Source organism: Uloborus diversus, chromosome 6 (genome assembly GCF_026930045.1).
Source record: "Uloborus diversus isolate 005 chromosome 6, Udiv.v.3.1, whole genome shotgun sequence".
NCBI lineage: Eukaryota > Metazoa > Arthropoda > Arachnida > Araneae > Uloboridae > Uloborus > Uloborus diversus.
In genome coordinates, this window is record NC_072736.1 from 27,605,452 (window position 1) to 27,619,352 (window position 13,901).

General features: G+C 33.6%; 1 protein-coding gene across 1 annotated transcript in view; it reads left to right on the top strand.

Annotated features, from left to right (window-relative positions):
- LOC129224679 (spectrin beta chain-like) overlaps positions 1-13,901 on the top strand; it is a 161,082-nt gene that overhangs the window by 70,285 nt on the left and 76,896 nt on the right. The window contains 2 exon segments of the mRNA XM_054859224.1: positions 2,675-2,875; positions 8,243-8,451. Coding sequence (XP_054715199.1) covers positions 2,675-2,875; positions 8,243-8,451 — 410 coding nt within the window.

The following is a 13,901-nucleotide window of genomic DNA, read 5'->3' on the forward strand; positions in this document are numbered from 1 at the left end:
CCACCTGCGACTGCAGTCGTGGCAGATGTTTTTGTTTGATCTTCGCTGTTAAAGAATACCAATATAGTAAGTTAGAAAATAACTCGTGATGGTATGACGAGGGCAAATTGCTTTATCATCAAAGAAATTGGTCATCAAATTTGACATGCTCCAGACTAACGTATGTCACAGTTTCACTACTTTGCAGGAGAGCCTAAAAACGTTTGTTTACTGTTTCCGAAAGTTGAGGCTTTTGAAACATTCATCAATAAATATAGAGGATTTTTTAAAAACAGATTTACGTTGTTATGGCTTAATGCGGAGCATTATTCTACATGCAATGTAGTAGTAACCTGAAAATAACAATTTTCGGACCCGTTTGGCTTTAAAGAAGATACATATGAGAAAGAAATTTTTAAAACTCATACAGAATTTTATATGAAATGTTAAATAACCATTCTGTTCACATAAAACGATGAAATTAGAAAATCATTAAACGTTTGAAATTTCTGATTTCCTTTTCGAAATCATTCTAGAATAAAGCTGTTCTTAGTTTGTCAACATTGCCAGAAATTATTGTTCGAGAGTATCAATTGCAATAAATAAACCTTGCGTGTGGCATGCGACTGCTTTAATTTATATTTTTCACTAAAAACAGAAATGAATTTGAACTACAGAGAAACCCCGATTTCACGTTTCTCAGAGGCCTGAATCAAACATAAAGTACATAAAATATGGGAAAACGTCAATTCAAATCCAAAAACATAAAATATGGAAAACGTAAAATACGGGAAATGTATAAAAAGCAAAAATCAGGTAAGGAAACAAAAATAGTAATAAAGGTTGCTACGATGAAGCTTATAAAATGTAAAAATGCGATATTTTAAAAAAAGAACATTATTATACACACCAGTTTAGATCATTCTATCACATTAAGTAACGAATTCGGGCGTTTAGGTTGAAAATAGTCAGTAATAGTGAGTCTTCGAATCCAAAGTAAATACAGCATCTTCTAGGATTGGAACATTTTGCAAAGTTTTTTCTTGGTCTATATGATAAAGAAAATAGTTTTTCACTTAAGCTCTTAAATGCAGTATTGAAAGAAGAGACGAGTTGTGTTTCTTCTTCTTCTTGTTCATCTTCATTGGCAGCCGAAAAGTCCATAAGGTCAACTACGAATGGAGCAGAAGCGTTCCTGTTTTCATGGATTAACTTTCAACAGAGTGGATTATGTTTAAAAATGCACAGAGGGAAACATTTTTCTTAATTTTAAAACATTTTTTCTCTCTTTTTTTTAAACTGCCAAGGGAAAACGTAAAATACGGGAAATTTATAAATAACAAACTTTCTATTCGGGTTAAATTAATATTATTAGTGTACGGAAAAACTGGGCCCTGATGATAAAAAACGTAAAATGTGGGGAAAACGTAGATTCAAGGGACGTAAAATCGGGGTTTCGCGGTGAATACGATCAGCAAGCATGAAGATAAATATTACCATGCAACAATTTTAACAATTTTCCAAAGCATTTTTTGAGAATATTCAAAGTTATTGAATTTTTTCCGCTTTTTGGTCGTTTTGAACCACTGTGTGGCGTGCCAGTCTGCCAGCCAATACCTTAGTCTTCACCTTCCCTACTGTCTTAGCCTTACTACAGGATGCGAAGTTTTTTTTTTGGAGGTTCGTTGATGACTGGTTGCTTATGGCAAGGATGTTCAACCGCTGGTTCGGCGAAGCGACATCGATCCTCAGAAAACATCGACCAGTTTTCAGAATTTTACCGATTTGTATTAAGAATGTTTTATGATTAAAAAAAAGAAAAGAAAACATTTTGCGTGGTATGGTTTTCATTAGTGCCTTAATTTTAGGATATTGAATGTCGGAAAAACTGGTGTGCACTCACATTTGACTCGTGTTGTCTCTCACAATTTCATTCTTTCCTTCCTTTCTTTTTTTGTAATTGGACAAAATTTTGTAATTAGGGGCCATTCATTAATTACGTAAGGATCCTGAGGAGGAGGGGGGGTTGCAAAAACCTTTACATACCCTTACTTTGGGGAGGGGTGGGGTGAAACATATTCTTACGTATTATTTTCCCAAGTCGAAATTTTATATCAGAAATCGTGCGGTCAAGTGGTTTGGCAGGGATCATAGTTCATTTGCGTCTGGAAGGTAAAAAACGTTTTTGGAGAAACTGTTTTTTATTTGTTTTACAAAGAATGAATAGTGTAAAATATAATGAAGGAATCGCACTGTGTAGTGTGTATGGCATGTTTTATTTCTAATAAGTATCGCATTATATACAAAAAAAAAAAAAAAAAAAAACTGTCAGAAGAAACATTCAGTCTAGATTTTAACTTTTTAGTAAATATTTCTTTACACAAAAGGCTTAATTTATAGGTGAATTTGATAACGATTCCAATGGTAAGATTTGTTATTTTACTATTTTGAAAAACGACATGGAATCTTACGTAAGAATAGGGGGGAGGGATTTGAAAAATCTTACGTAATTAATGAATGGCCCCTTACTTTTGCTTGTAATTGCTCATAATTTTTTTAAGTAAATGCTCCAAAAAAATTTTTTGAGTATTTTATTTGGTAGTTTTTAACTCGATGGTTTACTTTTATCCTAAAGTGACTACACACTTAGTGACGTTTGTCTCGCTTGGTAATTGAACCAGATTTCTCCTTGCAGAGTCTTCAGACAGAGATAGACCACCACGAACCGCGCATTGTCGCCATCTGCGAGAACGGACAAAAACTCATTGATGAGAACCACGAGGATGCCAGTAAGTTCAGACAGCTTAACGCCGAACTAAAGTGCCTCTGGTTGGAACTCAAGAACGCCCTCCAGTTCCGCAGGATCAAACTCGAAGAGTCGGAGAAGGCTCAACAGGTGAGGACCATTTATTTGTATAAGAGGTCAAGAAAAGTTTCAAGTATTTTTCAGTTGTGTCTCTCAATAGAGATCTGCCAGAAATTTCGTTAAACTATTGTGAACTTCAAGTGCTGTTGTGCAGCTGTTAAGGATGTGAATTTTACCTGTGCCTTAAAACTAAAGAATATTTTTTTTATTATTATTTTTTAATTTCGTTCGTGAGAAATGAGGCGTGGCTCGTTGAGCTGTCTATTAATTTCACGAAGCAATTAGCGGCCTTAAATATTATACCCATATTCTAAGAGAAGGGCAGTGAATGACGTGAAGGATATTTTTTAAAATGAAATAATAATGTTCAAATGTAACTAAATAAATAATAACTAACTAATAAATAATAACTAATAAATAAATAAATATTTTTTAAAATGAAATAATAATGTTCAAATGTAACTAAATAAATAATAAGTAACTAATAAATAATAACTAACTATCTAACAGTTAGCGATAATTATTGTTGTGATACCCATACCGTATGCCTGTCAACGCACTGTACAGAAGAATTGTGTTTCATTTTTACTACTTTGCACTTTCTTTAAAACTGTTTTAAAAAATACTCATCGTATGGCAGGATTTGTTTTTACTTTCAGATGATGGTTTTGTGCATCTTACCAGGAAACCACACGATCAAGGAAATTCGAAAAAAATTGAAATTGGTAGCATTTGAAAGAGCGTCGTAAAGCATAATCACTTATTCAATTAAAGATTTTTACAACCGCAATACTTAGACATGTTACTATATGCTTGGTATAAGTCTCGGTTATTGAAAACTTGGCCACCTCTATTTTAAACACCTTTGCAATTTTGCATTTCGGGGGAGTTTGACGGTTGAAATATCTGCACACGGCTTAAATTTATGACATGCTTCTAGTGCCACAATTTTCTATTTTTTAATCATTATTTTGTTCAGTCATATTTGTCAGTGTCGGTAGCATATTTTTGCCCTTTCGACAGGCTTCTTTCATTTTTATTTTACTATATCTCTTATTTGTATTTAACATTAATCTGCTAATTAAAACTTCAGATTTAGAAATTTAAAAAAAATTACATTGCCTTAAATATACAAATTAACTTGTTATTTCATTTTTAATCGACTTCAAAAAAGGAGGTGGTTATCAGATCATACCGTATGTATGTTTTTTTTTTGTCCACTCACAGCGTCTCACCTAGTGAACCGATTTTGACGATTTTTTTTTTAATGGATAGGGGATGGCTCAACTTAGGTCCCCTTGCTTTGTTTGACCATATTTGTTCTTTAGAAAAAAAGTTACGGGCAAAAAAAACACAGTAAATTTCATGCAATTTCCCTATTAAATGTTTAAATATGAAACCCATATTCATAAAAGTTTGCTGCCATATAACAATGACATTAATAGTAATTGTAATGATAATTTTGAATAAAGGCTTCTCTGAAGCAAGCATCAACTTTCTTCAATGTCATTACTCCATAGTGGTGGTAAAGCTAACCTGGAAATGAGGATCTGCTGAGCCTTCACAATACTACCAGAGGTTAGGTTTACCTCAACTATACAGGATTGCATCACAAGCAACTTGTATGCTGTGAAATGCAATATAGTTAGGGAAAACGGAATATTTAAATGGTTATAATTAAATTAACACACAAATGAATTCCAGAGAGGAAGAAAGATAAATTTTTAGTACCAATCGCTTAAACTTTAAGACGTGCTTATAGTTTTCTTTTTTTCTTCTTTTTTTAGTATAGAGCATTTTTATGAAAAAAATATGGTGAAGTTTCGTGATGGTAATTTCTTACTTTTACTGTAATACCTACATTTACACTAAAAATAATGAAATAAAAATATTTTGAAAAAAAAAATCCGACTTCAAAATTGCTCTAAAAAGTAAAAAATAATTTTATTATTTAAACACCATAAATACTTTTAAACATAATTTTTGAAGTTGGCACAAAAACAATAGATAAGATCATTCTCAGCCATAACTCAACTACAACTATAAATTTAACCAGACCTAGTTTCTTCGCTGCCACATACATTATGCATTGATGACAGCATATTTGAGTAACGATATAAATTTTTCGTTCCTAACTTTGGATAATTTTCGGAAAAAAATATGAACGGAGCATGGTTACACTGGATTTTACTTTTTGTTTTTGCGCCAACTTCAAAAATTGTGTTTAAAAGCATTATCATGATGTTTAAAGAATAAAATTATTTCTTACTTTTTTGAGGAATTTTAAAGTCGGTTCTTTTTTTTTTTTCCAAAATTTTTTTATTATTTTATTTCGGTTCTTGTCTGTATTAAGATTAATCTGTTGATTAAAATTTCTGAATTAGAGGTTTTTTAAATAATTCATATTTAATTGCTTAAAGTAAACAAATTAACTTTGCACAGAATCTAAAAGAAATACTCATAATTAATACTTATAAGAACTATAATAAGAAATACTTAAAATATATTATATCAATAATATTGTAATTATTACTTAAAGTACTGAAGTAAAATCTACTTAAAATGCAGGTACTAAAATTCAAAAATATATTTTTATCCGGGCCCGTCTCTTAAAAATTTTGCTGGGGAAAAGGTAAATTCTGCCGTGGGAGGTTAAAACACAGTATCTGCAGAAACGAATTTTTGAGATATTTGAAGAAACGCGTTTTGGATTCCAAAAACAGAAACGTTTGAATATGATGTTCTTTTCGTGCTTAATTTTCAGAGGAAAACCAATAAGCAATTTTTAACTAAAGCTAAGGCAGAGGTGCCCTACCCCACCCCCTAAGAGCAAGGGCGCACCCCCTCCCAAAAGCAAGAGACCCCTCCCCAAAATGAGAAAAATACCCTTCAACCCCCCCCCCCCCCTAAAAATTTCAATGGCGCAGTCTGCATTACGACCCCTACCCTAGATTGGCACCCCTGGCTAAAAGTACAGAATGTGGAAAAAAAAAAAAAAAGAGAAAAATTTGCTGATATAACGCTTTGTTTTCCTAAGGCATAATTATACAAAATGCTTATCATGCCGAAAAGCAACAGAAAGCACACCCACATACACATAGCTAGATATGGAAATAATGTATCTCGGAACTCACCTTGTGGTTTAGGGGACTCAATGCAAATATGAAATCAACATCATATTTGCATTGTTTTTACAAAAAAAAAACTAATACTTCCGGTGCCATTTTTTTCCCGCGCGTCCCCCTTCCCTGCCATACTACACTTTTGCAAGATATGTAAATATATTTTTATTAAAAATCAAGAGGGTCAACCTCAGCCTCTTAAATCTCTCCCCCCCCCCCCCGACTGCGGTGGGTCTGCTTTTATCCTTAATCTTTATTATTATATTATTATTATACTAATAATAAAGCTGAAAGTCTCTCTGTCTGTCAGGATCTCTGTGACGCACATAGCGCCTAGACCGTTCGGCCGATTTTCATGAAATTTGGCACAAAGTTAGTTTGTAGTATGGGGGTGTGCACCTCGAAGCGATTTTTCGAAAATTCGATGTGGTTTTTTTTCTATTCCAATTTTAAGAACAAAATCATTATTAGATGGACGAGTAAATTACGAAATCATCATAACGTGGAACCGTAACATGCGCACAAACCAATTGGCGAGAAAACTCACCATACATTATTTGTAAATATACAGGCGAACCAAAAGACCTTTTAATTTTCTATTACGGGCAAAGCTGTGCGGGTACCACTAGTAATAAGATAAAACTTAAGCTTAATCTTGATTCAAAGTTGTTCCTCTGGAAAAGCTTTCGACCTAAAAGCTTGATAGTGGTTCTTAACTTTGACGCACACAAGTAAAGCAGGGGTGCCTATTTCCTCCAAAAGCGATAATGCTACCCTCCTTCCACACTAATACCTTGAAGATCCCTCAAATGCAAAAGCCCCATCCCTCCGACGAGAGAAAAATACCCCTGAAAACAACCACCTAAAAACTTTAATGGCGAGCCTCTCTCCCTTTTAGTCATCCATGAGTAAAGAATTAACTTGAAACATCTTTCACGCGTTTTAGGGAAGACCAAAAATGGCAGTGAGATGTCTTGTCAAATGCAGATCTTGAATTCGCGCCCTACCTATTTACGTTATACACACTTTTAGCTGTAGTGGCAGATTTTGTTCGGATATCAGGGCAGGGGTTGTTATAACGAACATCGACTACATTAACAGTTTTTAAGAAAAAAAATTACTATTTCCCTCCATCCATGATGTAATTTCCGATATCGATAATTTTGAAGCGCAGGTTATTGAAATTTTTTATCCCTTGTTTTCTTTTTAGAATTTTTTTTCTGTTTTAAATTAAAAACGAAATATTTTTCCTCACAGTGGTCATACAATAAAACTTCATGTATTAATTATCATTTAAAAAAAAAAAGCTGATACCATAATCCATGACCGTTTTCATCATCAAAAACCATTCGTTTTACAATCTGTATATGAGCTTAACCTAGTCTGCTTTTTGTACTTATTCATATCAATTCTCCCACATTATTAAGAGGTACTTACAACATATTTCAGTAATGAGAATTAACTCTTAAATAAGTTAAATACACTTAAAATGGAGAAAAATTCTGAAGTGTATTATTATCATGAATGAAATGATACAATTTGTATTTAATTTCATTGTAAAGTTGTCGTTCTTCTGGTCCTCTGGATGAAGCTTACAACTTTTCACTTTATGGGCTTGATGGTGATTCCTTTAATTGAACATGCATCCCCCCCCCCCAAGCAAGAGATTAATGCAACACATCTTTCACACGCTTTGACCCAAAATGGAAACGAGATGCCTTGCAAGATGTAGACGATAAAATCGAGCGGTGTTTTCAATTTCTTGCCAAGTATTCAAATCTGGCGACTTTTCTTGATGTTTCAGCAGGCTTTAAGCCCCTATATCGCCAAAACGAAATAACGAGGGCACACCATTTATGGGTCAAAAAATGGCTAAATAAGCTCTTTCGAATGCGACCATTTTGAACTTTTTAAATGATTACTGAAGTCGTGTGGTTCCCTGGTTGGAATGAAACGAAAGGGACGTAAAAAGTAAAAACTTCATTATTAGTACAACATTTAAAAAAAAAATGACTACAAAAGAGTTTTGGATCACGCTATATGAAACGTGTCATTTGGAATAAAGTTGTAAAAACCCAAAGAGGTATCCATTACCGCGTCGAAGTTTTTTCAAGAGTAATTATTTCTATTCTTCATTGCCATGTGACAGTCCATTTAGGACATAGTGTTGTAAGAACGAGTTTTTATTACCCGGGACTATACTCCCCGTCGTACCAATAACAATGTTCAAATCATTTGAAAAATTAAAGAGAGAATCACCTCTTTTTCCTCCCAGTACTTCTTCGACGCCTCGGAGGCCGAGTCCTGGATGAGCGAACAGGAACTGTACATGATGACGGACGAGCGAGGCAAGGACGAGACCAGTACCCAGAACCTCATGAAGAAACACCAGAGCCTGGAGAACCAGGTGGACGACTATCTGGACACTGTTCTGCAGCTGGGAGACGTAGTCAGCATGCTAGTCGCAGCCAAACACCCTCTAAGGTAAGCTGCACTTTAAAAAAAAGGGGGGGGGGGAGGATTCCATAATTTTTTCTAATAACGATACAGCTCCTTCTTAAGTAGCATTACTTGAAAAAAAAAGGCGGTAAAATTTAAACAAATTACATTTTTTGTATTGTGAAGGACCGGTAACACGATTTTAACTTTTTTTTTTTTTTTTTTTTGGAGGAAAAAAAAACTTGTTTGTTGTTTAGTATTAGTTTTTGACGAGCTACTGAAATTAGACCGTTTAGGCATCTGAAAGTTTTGCCCGCAATTTTGTGAATATTGCATTAAAACAAAAAAATTAACCTGTTTCCAGTTGGAATGAGTTCTCACAATCATTTAGACAATTCCTTAAAGTAGAGAGCCGTTGGTAGGCTTGAAGCTGGTCAGTCTCAAGCGGAGGTTTCTCGATGGGAACAAGTGACACCAAAAGTGGTATCCGGGTTGAGGAATCAATTCCAAACAAGTGATACTGGAACCAGGATGGCCGGTTAAGGTATCGCTACCTACAAGAAGGCCTCATCACTGGTTACCTCAGTGGTTACCTTAAATGGGCGATGACGTACTAGAAAACGGCTGAGTCAAACCCTTATTTGGCTGTTAACCGCTCTTCAGCACTGGCCAACGCGAACGCCGATCTCAAATTAATTTTCAGATTCTTTGCCATTTTTTTTCACTAATGCTACGGTACAGCAGAGTTCATTCTGGACTTAACGAAACTCCTTTCTATAGTTAAATTAATTAGGCACATATAAAAGCATTTTAGTAACATTACACTGTAATGAAGAATAAAAAAGAAATGAAAATCTTTGAACCTTAGTAATTTATAATGGATATAATTTACAACATAAAAACAGGTAAGAAATTTTGTTTTCTTTTTCAAGCCATCAAAGGCTCGATCTTTCTCGCAAATTGCATTTTTGCAATTCGCAACTCCAACAAACTATAGGGGGCACTGCAGCCATCGTCTAATGGTGGATGAAAAAGGTAAAACAAACGCACGCCGCACAGTGGTTCAAAACGACAAAAAAGCGGAAAAAAATTCAATAACTTTGAATATTCTCAAAAAATGCTTTAGAAAATTGTTAAAATTGTTACATGGTAATATTTATCTTCATGCTTGCTGATCGTATTCACTGCGAAACCCCGATTTTACGTCTCTCGAATCTACGTTTCCCGCATTTTACGTTTTTTATCATCTGGTTCCAGTTTTTCCATACACTAATAATATAAATTTTACCCGTATGGAAAGTTTGTTATTTATGAATTTCCCGCATTTTACGTTTTCCCTCGGCAGTTAAAAAAAGAGAAAAAATGTTTCAAAATTAAGAAAAGTGTTTCCCTCTGTGCATTTTTAAACATAATCCACTCTGTTGAAAGTTAATCCATGAAAACAGAAACGCTTCTGCTTCATCCGCTGATCTTATGGACTTTTCGACCGCCAATGAAGATGAACAAGAAGAAGAGGAAACACAACTCGTCTCTTCTTTCATTACTGCATTTAAGAGCTTAATAATAGTGAAAGACTATTTCCTTTATCATAAAGACCAGGAAAAATTTTTGCAAAGTGTTCCAATCCTGGAAGATGCTGTATTTACTTTGGATTCAATAACTCATTATTATCGCCAAATATTCATTTGATTACTTTATATTGCAGATAGTGACCCATGCTTTACAGAGTTCCCATGTAGACCTTCATATTTATGCAGAACGCATTTCATATTCAATTATATATTTTTTCAGAATACTTTATTGTGACAACCATTGCGTTACCAAGTACGTGAATGCTTCTACGATAGTGGATACATAGGCGGATTTAGGACTGAGTTCTTGGGGGGGGGGGGGGGGGGCAAAAATTTTTTTTGGAGCAAAATTTTTAATTGCCCCCCCCCCATGTTTTTATCTGTTTTCTGTGATTCATAAGGCCACTCTTTACTTTTTTATGTGCCGTTTTCATTACTGTGTGTAATCATGCTGTCCTTTTTAAATTGACCTTAAAAGAGAGGGGGTTGGTATTAAGAGAGTGACGCGGGGCTTCCTTTTAAGTGGGATATATAATATCTCCAATTTTAGGGGGCCCGGGGGTCTCGGGAGGAAATTATATAAAATGGATATAAAATTCTGCATTTTGAAGTCTTATAAGGGTTAATTGGAAATAATAAGCAAATCATTTTTTTTAAAGTTTTACGCTTTAAAAGTGCTTTGTGATGCAAGTTAATACTTTAAAAGAAATGGTGCACCGATTTAGAGAATAGGTATCAAGAGAGTAACATACTACCCATTTGAACAATTCTTAATTTATATAAATTGAAGCACACTTTGCTTAGGAGTTTCAAAGACTTGTCTAATTATTTTCAAGCTTTGGTTAGTTAGATTGGGTTTTTGGCTCAAGAGCCCTGGTAGGCTATACTGCGCGAATTCTTTTCAGGGATTTTAGAATCAATAATTTGCACTTTCCAGTCTCTGAAATTGAGTTGTAGATTATACAGTTGTACACTATTGTTCAAACCTTGTAAGAAACGGCTATTTTAAGTTTAAAAGAAAAAATAAATTTGAATTTCTCATTACAACTTTTTTTTTATTATAAGTAGAGCAGAAAACGAAAAGGAATAGGGGTAGTGTATCATTTTTTCCCGGGCTAAACAGATTAACAATATCCAGTAAAAGTAAGATAAAAGCAATCAATACAAAAGAATTTTCAAAATTCTGCATTCGGGATTAAATAAATAGCAAGATATGAAGCATGTGAGTCACAAAAAAATTTATTTCAAGTAATATGTTACAAACGCGAGAACCATGATTTTTGATGCATGATGTAGCAAGGAGCTGAATTTGGTACAGATGTGATATACCCCCCCCCCCCCATTTGGCGTCATCCAATTTTTTGCACAAAATTGAAATATTTTTCTCCCCAATGAGGCGATGATTTTTTAAGCATGGCATCCCTGCCGAAACTAACCTGTGTTTGGCAACCCTAAGGCAATTTTAGATCTGTTCAAACTTGTTTACTTGTTGTCGGTTTCACGCAGGAGAGATTCTTGTTTTTTCGTGCAATGTACCTTACAGGAAAGCTTATTTTGTGTTATTTTAAATTCAGTAGTGGTCTTTTGATGAATAAGCATAAGACAATGCCAGTTTCTTGAAACTTGAACGTTAATTAAAAGTAAACTCCAACTTGGTGTGTACTTCTGAGGTGCCATTGTCATATGTTGTTTTGTTTCAGACTGAGTGTGAGGATTTATACCATAAAAAGGCAAATTCTTTTTTTTTTAGAATTCAAAAAAAAAAAAAAAAAAAAACCTCACTTCCGAAATTCTTTGTTTTTACAAAATCTTGAGGGTTTCTTGTAGTTTTTAACATTATTTTTACTGTATGTAAATTAATTTTACAAAAATAGTACGGTTTTTTTATTCTAAAAGTTAATTCTTTTCGATGCCACGAATTATTTAGACATATTCTATAAACGTGCCTCCTTTAGGTACTGAATTTCTGAAAATAAGTTGACTCTAGCATTTACAAAAATATGAAGCTGTTATTTTATGTAAAATACAATAGGTATTTTGAAAGCATGTCTGGATAGCAAATTAATGTATGGTATTTTTGTATTGTTTATGTTTGGTATGTTCTGTTGAGATATTTCTTCTTTTCATACATCGAAATTTGAATAACTAAGCGTTTTTTGGCTGAAATAGTTATTGATTTTGGGGATGTTTTCCGCTTTAAACATCGCAATTTGAATCGCTTTGCTCTTTTTTAGCAGAGTATGAGAAAAGTTTTTGTTCGGTGAAATGCATGTTGCAAAATAGCTTTTATTTCTATTGGTACATATTTCATTGGTGAGCTGTTATAGTAATTTGTTAATTTAAGCATTTTAAATACTTTCTAGTAATTTTTCTTTCTGTACAAAACCTTTCTAGTTTCTGGAATTTTTGAAGCGTATGTTCGCGATGTTTTTTGCTGTGGTTTATGCTGTTTTTATATATATAGTGTTCTGAAGTGCTTTGATCATGTTTTTTTTTTAATCTGAATTTCTCCTGTTGGCACTAAAAAGGCATCGCTAAGAACGATGTATGACATATGTCGTCATACATCGTTTTCTTGGAGACGCTTTCTTGGCGTCAACAGGAAAAAGTCGCCAAGGGTGGGGTATATGACATTAGTTCCCTAAATTTGACACATTTTGGCATTCCTCCCCCTACGATTTGTTAGAAATTTTAAAATTTAAGGTTTGTAGCCACACGTTTCCAAATATTGAAGGTTTTCAAGTACTTGAAAATGAAATTAGTTTTTCAAGCAGTTTCCATTTTTTTAAGGAACGAATCTCAATTTTTTGGGAGTTAGGGGTCCACTTCAAAGCAGGGGCCCTAAGCTATAGCTTGTTTATCTTATAGGCAAATCCGACGCTACATGTAATTTACTCTTACCTGCAGATTTTTGTTTGATTTTTTGTAATTTTAACGAAAATTTGTCAGTTTTTACAGTTAAAGGATTTTTACCATTTTACCAATCTGTGTAAGGTTTTTATCGGTTTTTATCAAATTTTAGCAAATTTTTCCAAAACTTTTGATGACTGATTTACTTAGATTTCAATAATGACAATAACTGTCCCATTTAGACTTTAGATGATTATGACTTACCTTAATTTTTAAACAGTATTTAGAAAGTAAGGAAAATGGTATTTTCCCTCTAAGTAAAAAGATTCAATTAATCAGAACGTTCAGATTACTGAAATTTATTCAGTTTGCGATAGTATTTACTTTTCATTCTCAAAAAAAAAAAAAAAAAAAAGACAAGCTGAAAATTTTCCAAGCGCATGAAGTACAGTTCTAACTATTAGTTTCATATATACATTTTTTTTCCTTTAAAAAATAAAGAAAACACAGTTAGAAAAACATTTCATCAGGTAATAATGCGATCTTACAAGAAATTGTGCAAAGCTTTCGTGCCGAAAATATATCTCCCTCATTTTTTCTTTTATTCAGACGTTTTCCTTACAAAGTATGATTCTGGAAAATCAGAAATTTAGTTCTGAACAGCTAGGGATTCCTAATTTTTTCCCCTAAAAAATTAACACATTGTTTACAGTGATTTTACGTTCTGTTTGTTCAATGGTTGGACAATTTTTCTAGTCTTTTGTTTCATTGTTATATACATTCATTGAGTATGGTGTAAACTGTTACATTTGATAGTATTTTGCTGTACAAAAACCTTTTAGCTATGCACTTCTTTTGCAATAGCATACATTTCAAATCAGTCAATTTCATTTGAACGTGATACCAGAAGGTTCTTCAAAATCTTTCGTCTGCAACAACCCAAAACATCTAGTTTTTGAAATCATGCAAATTGAAAATAAGCATTGAAAAGAGAGAAAACAAATCGTAGCGAGTAGATCGTTCGGTTAGCGCAAAGTGGGGAGGGGGGAGGGAGGGTCCCAAACGTCAATTATT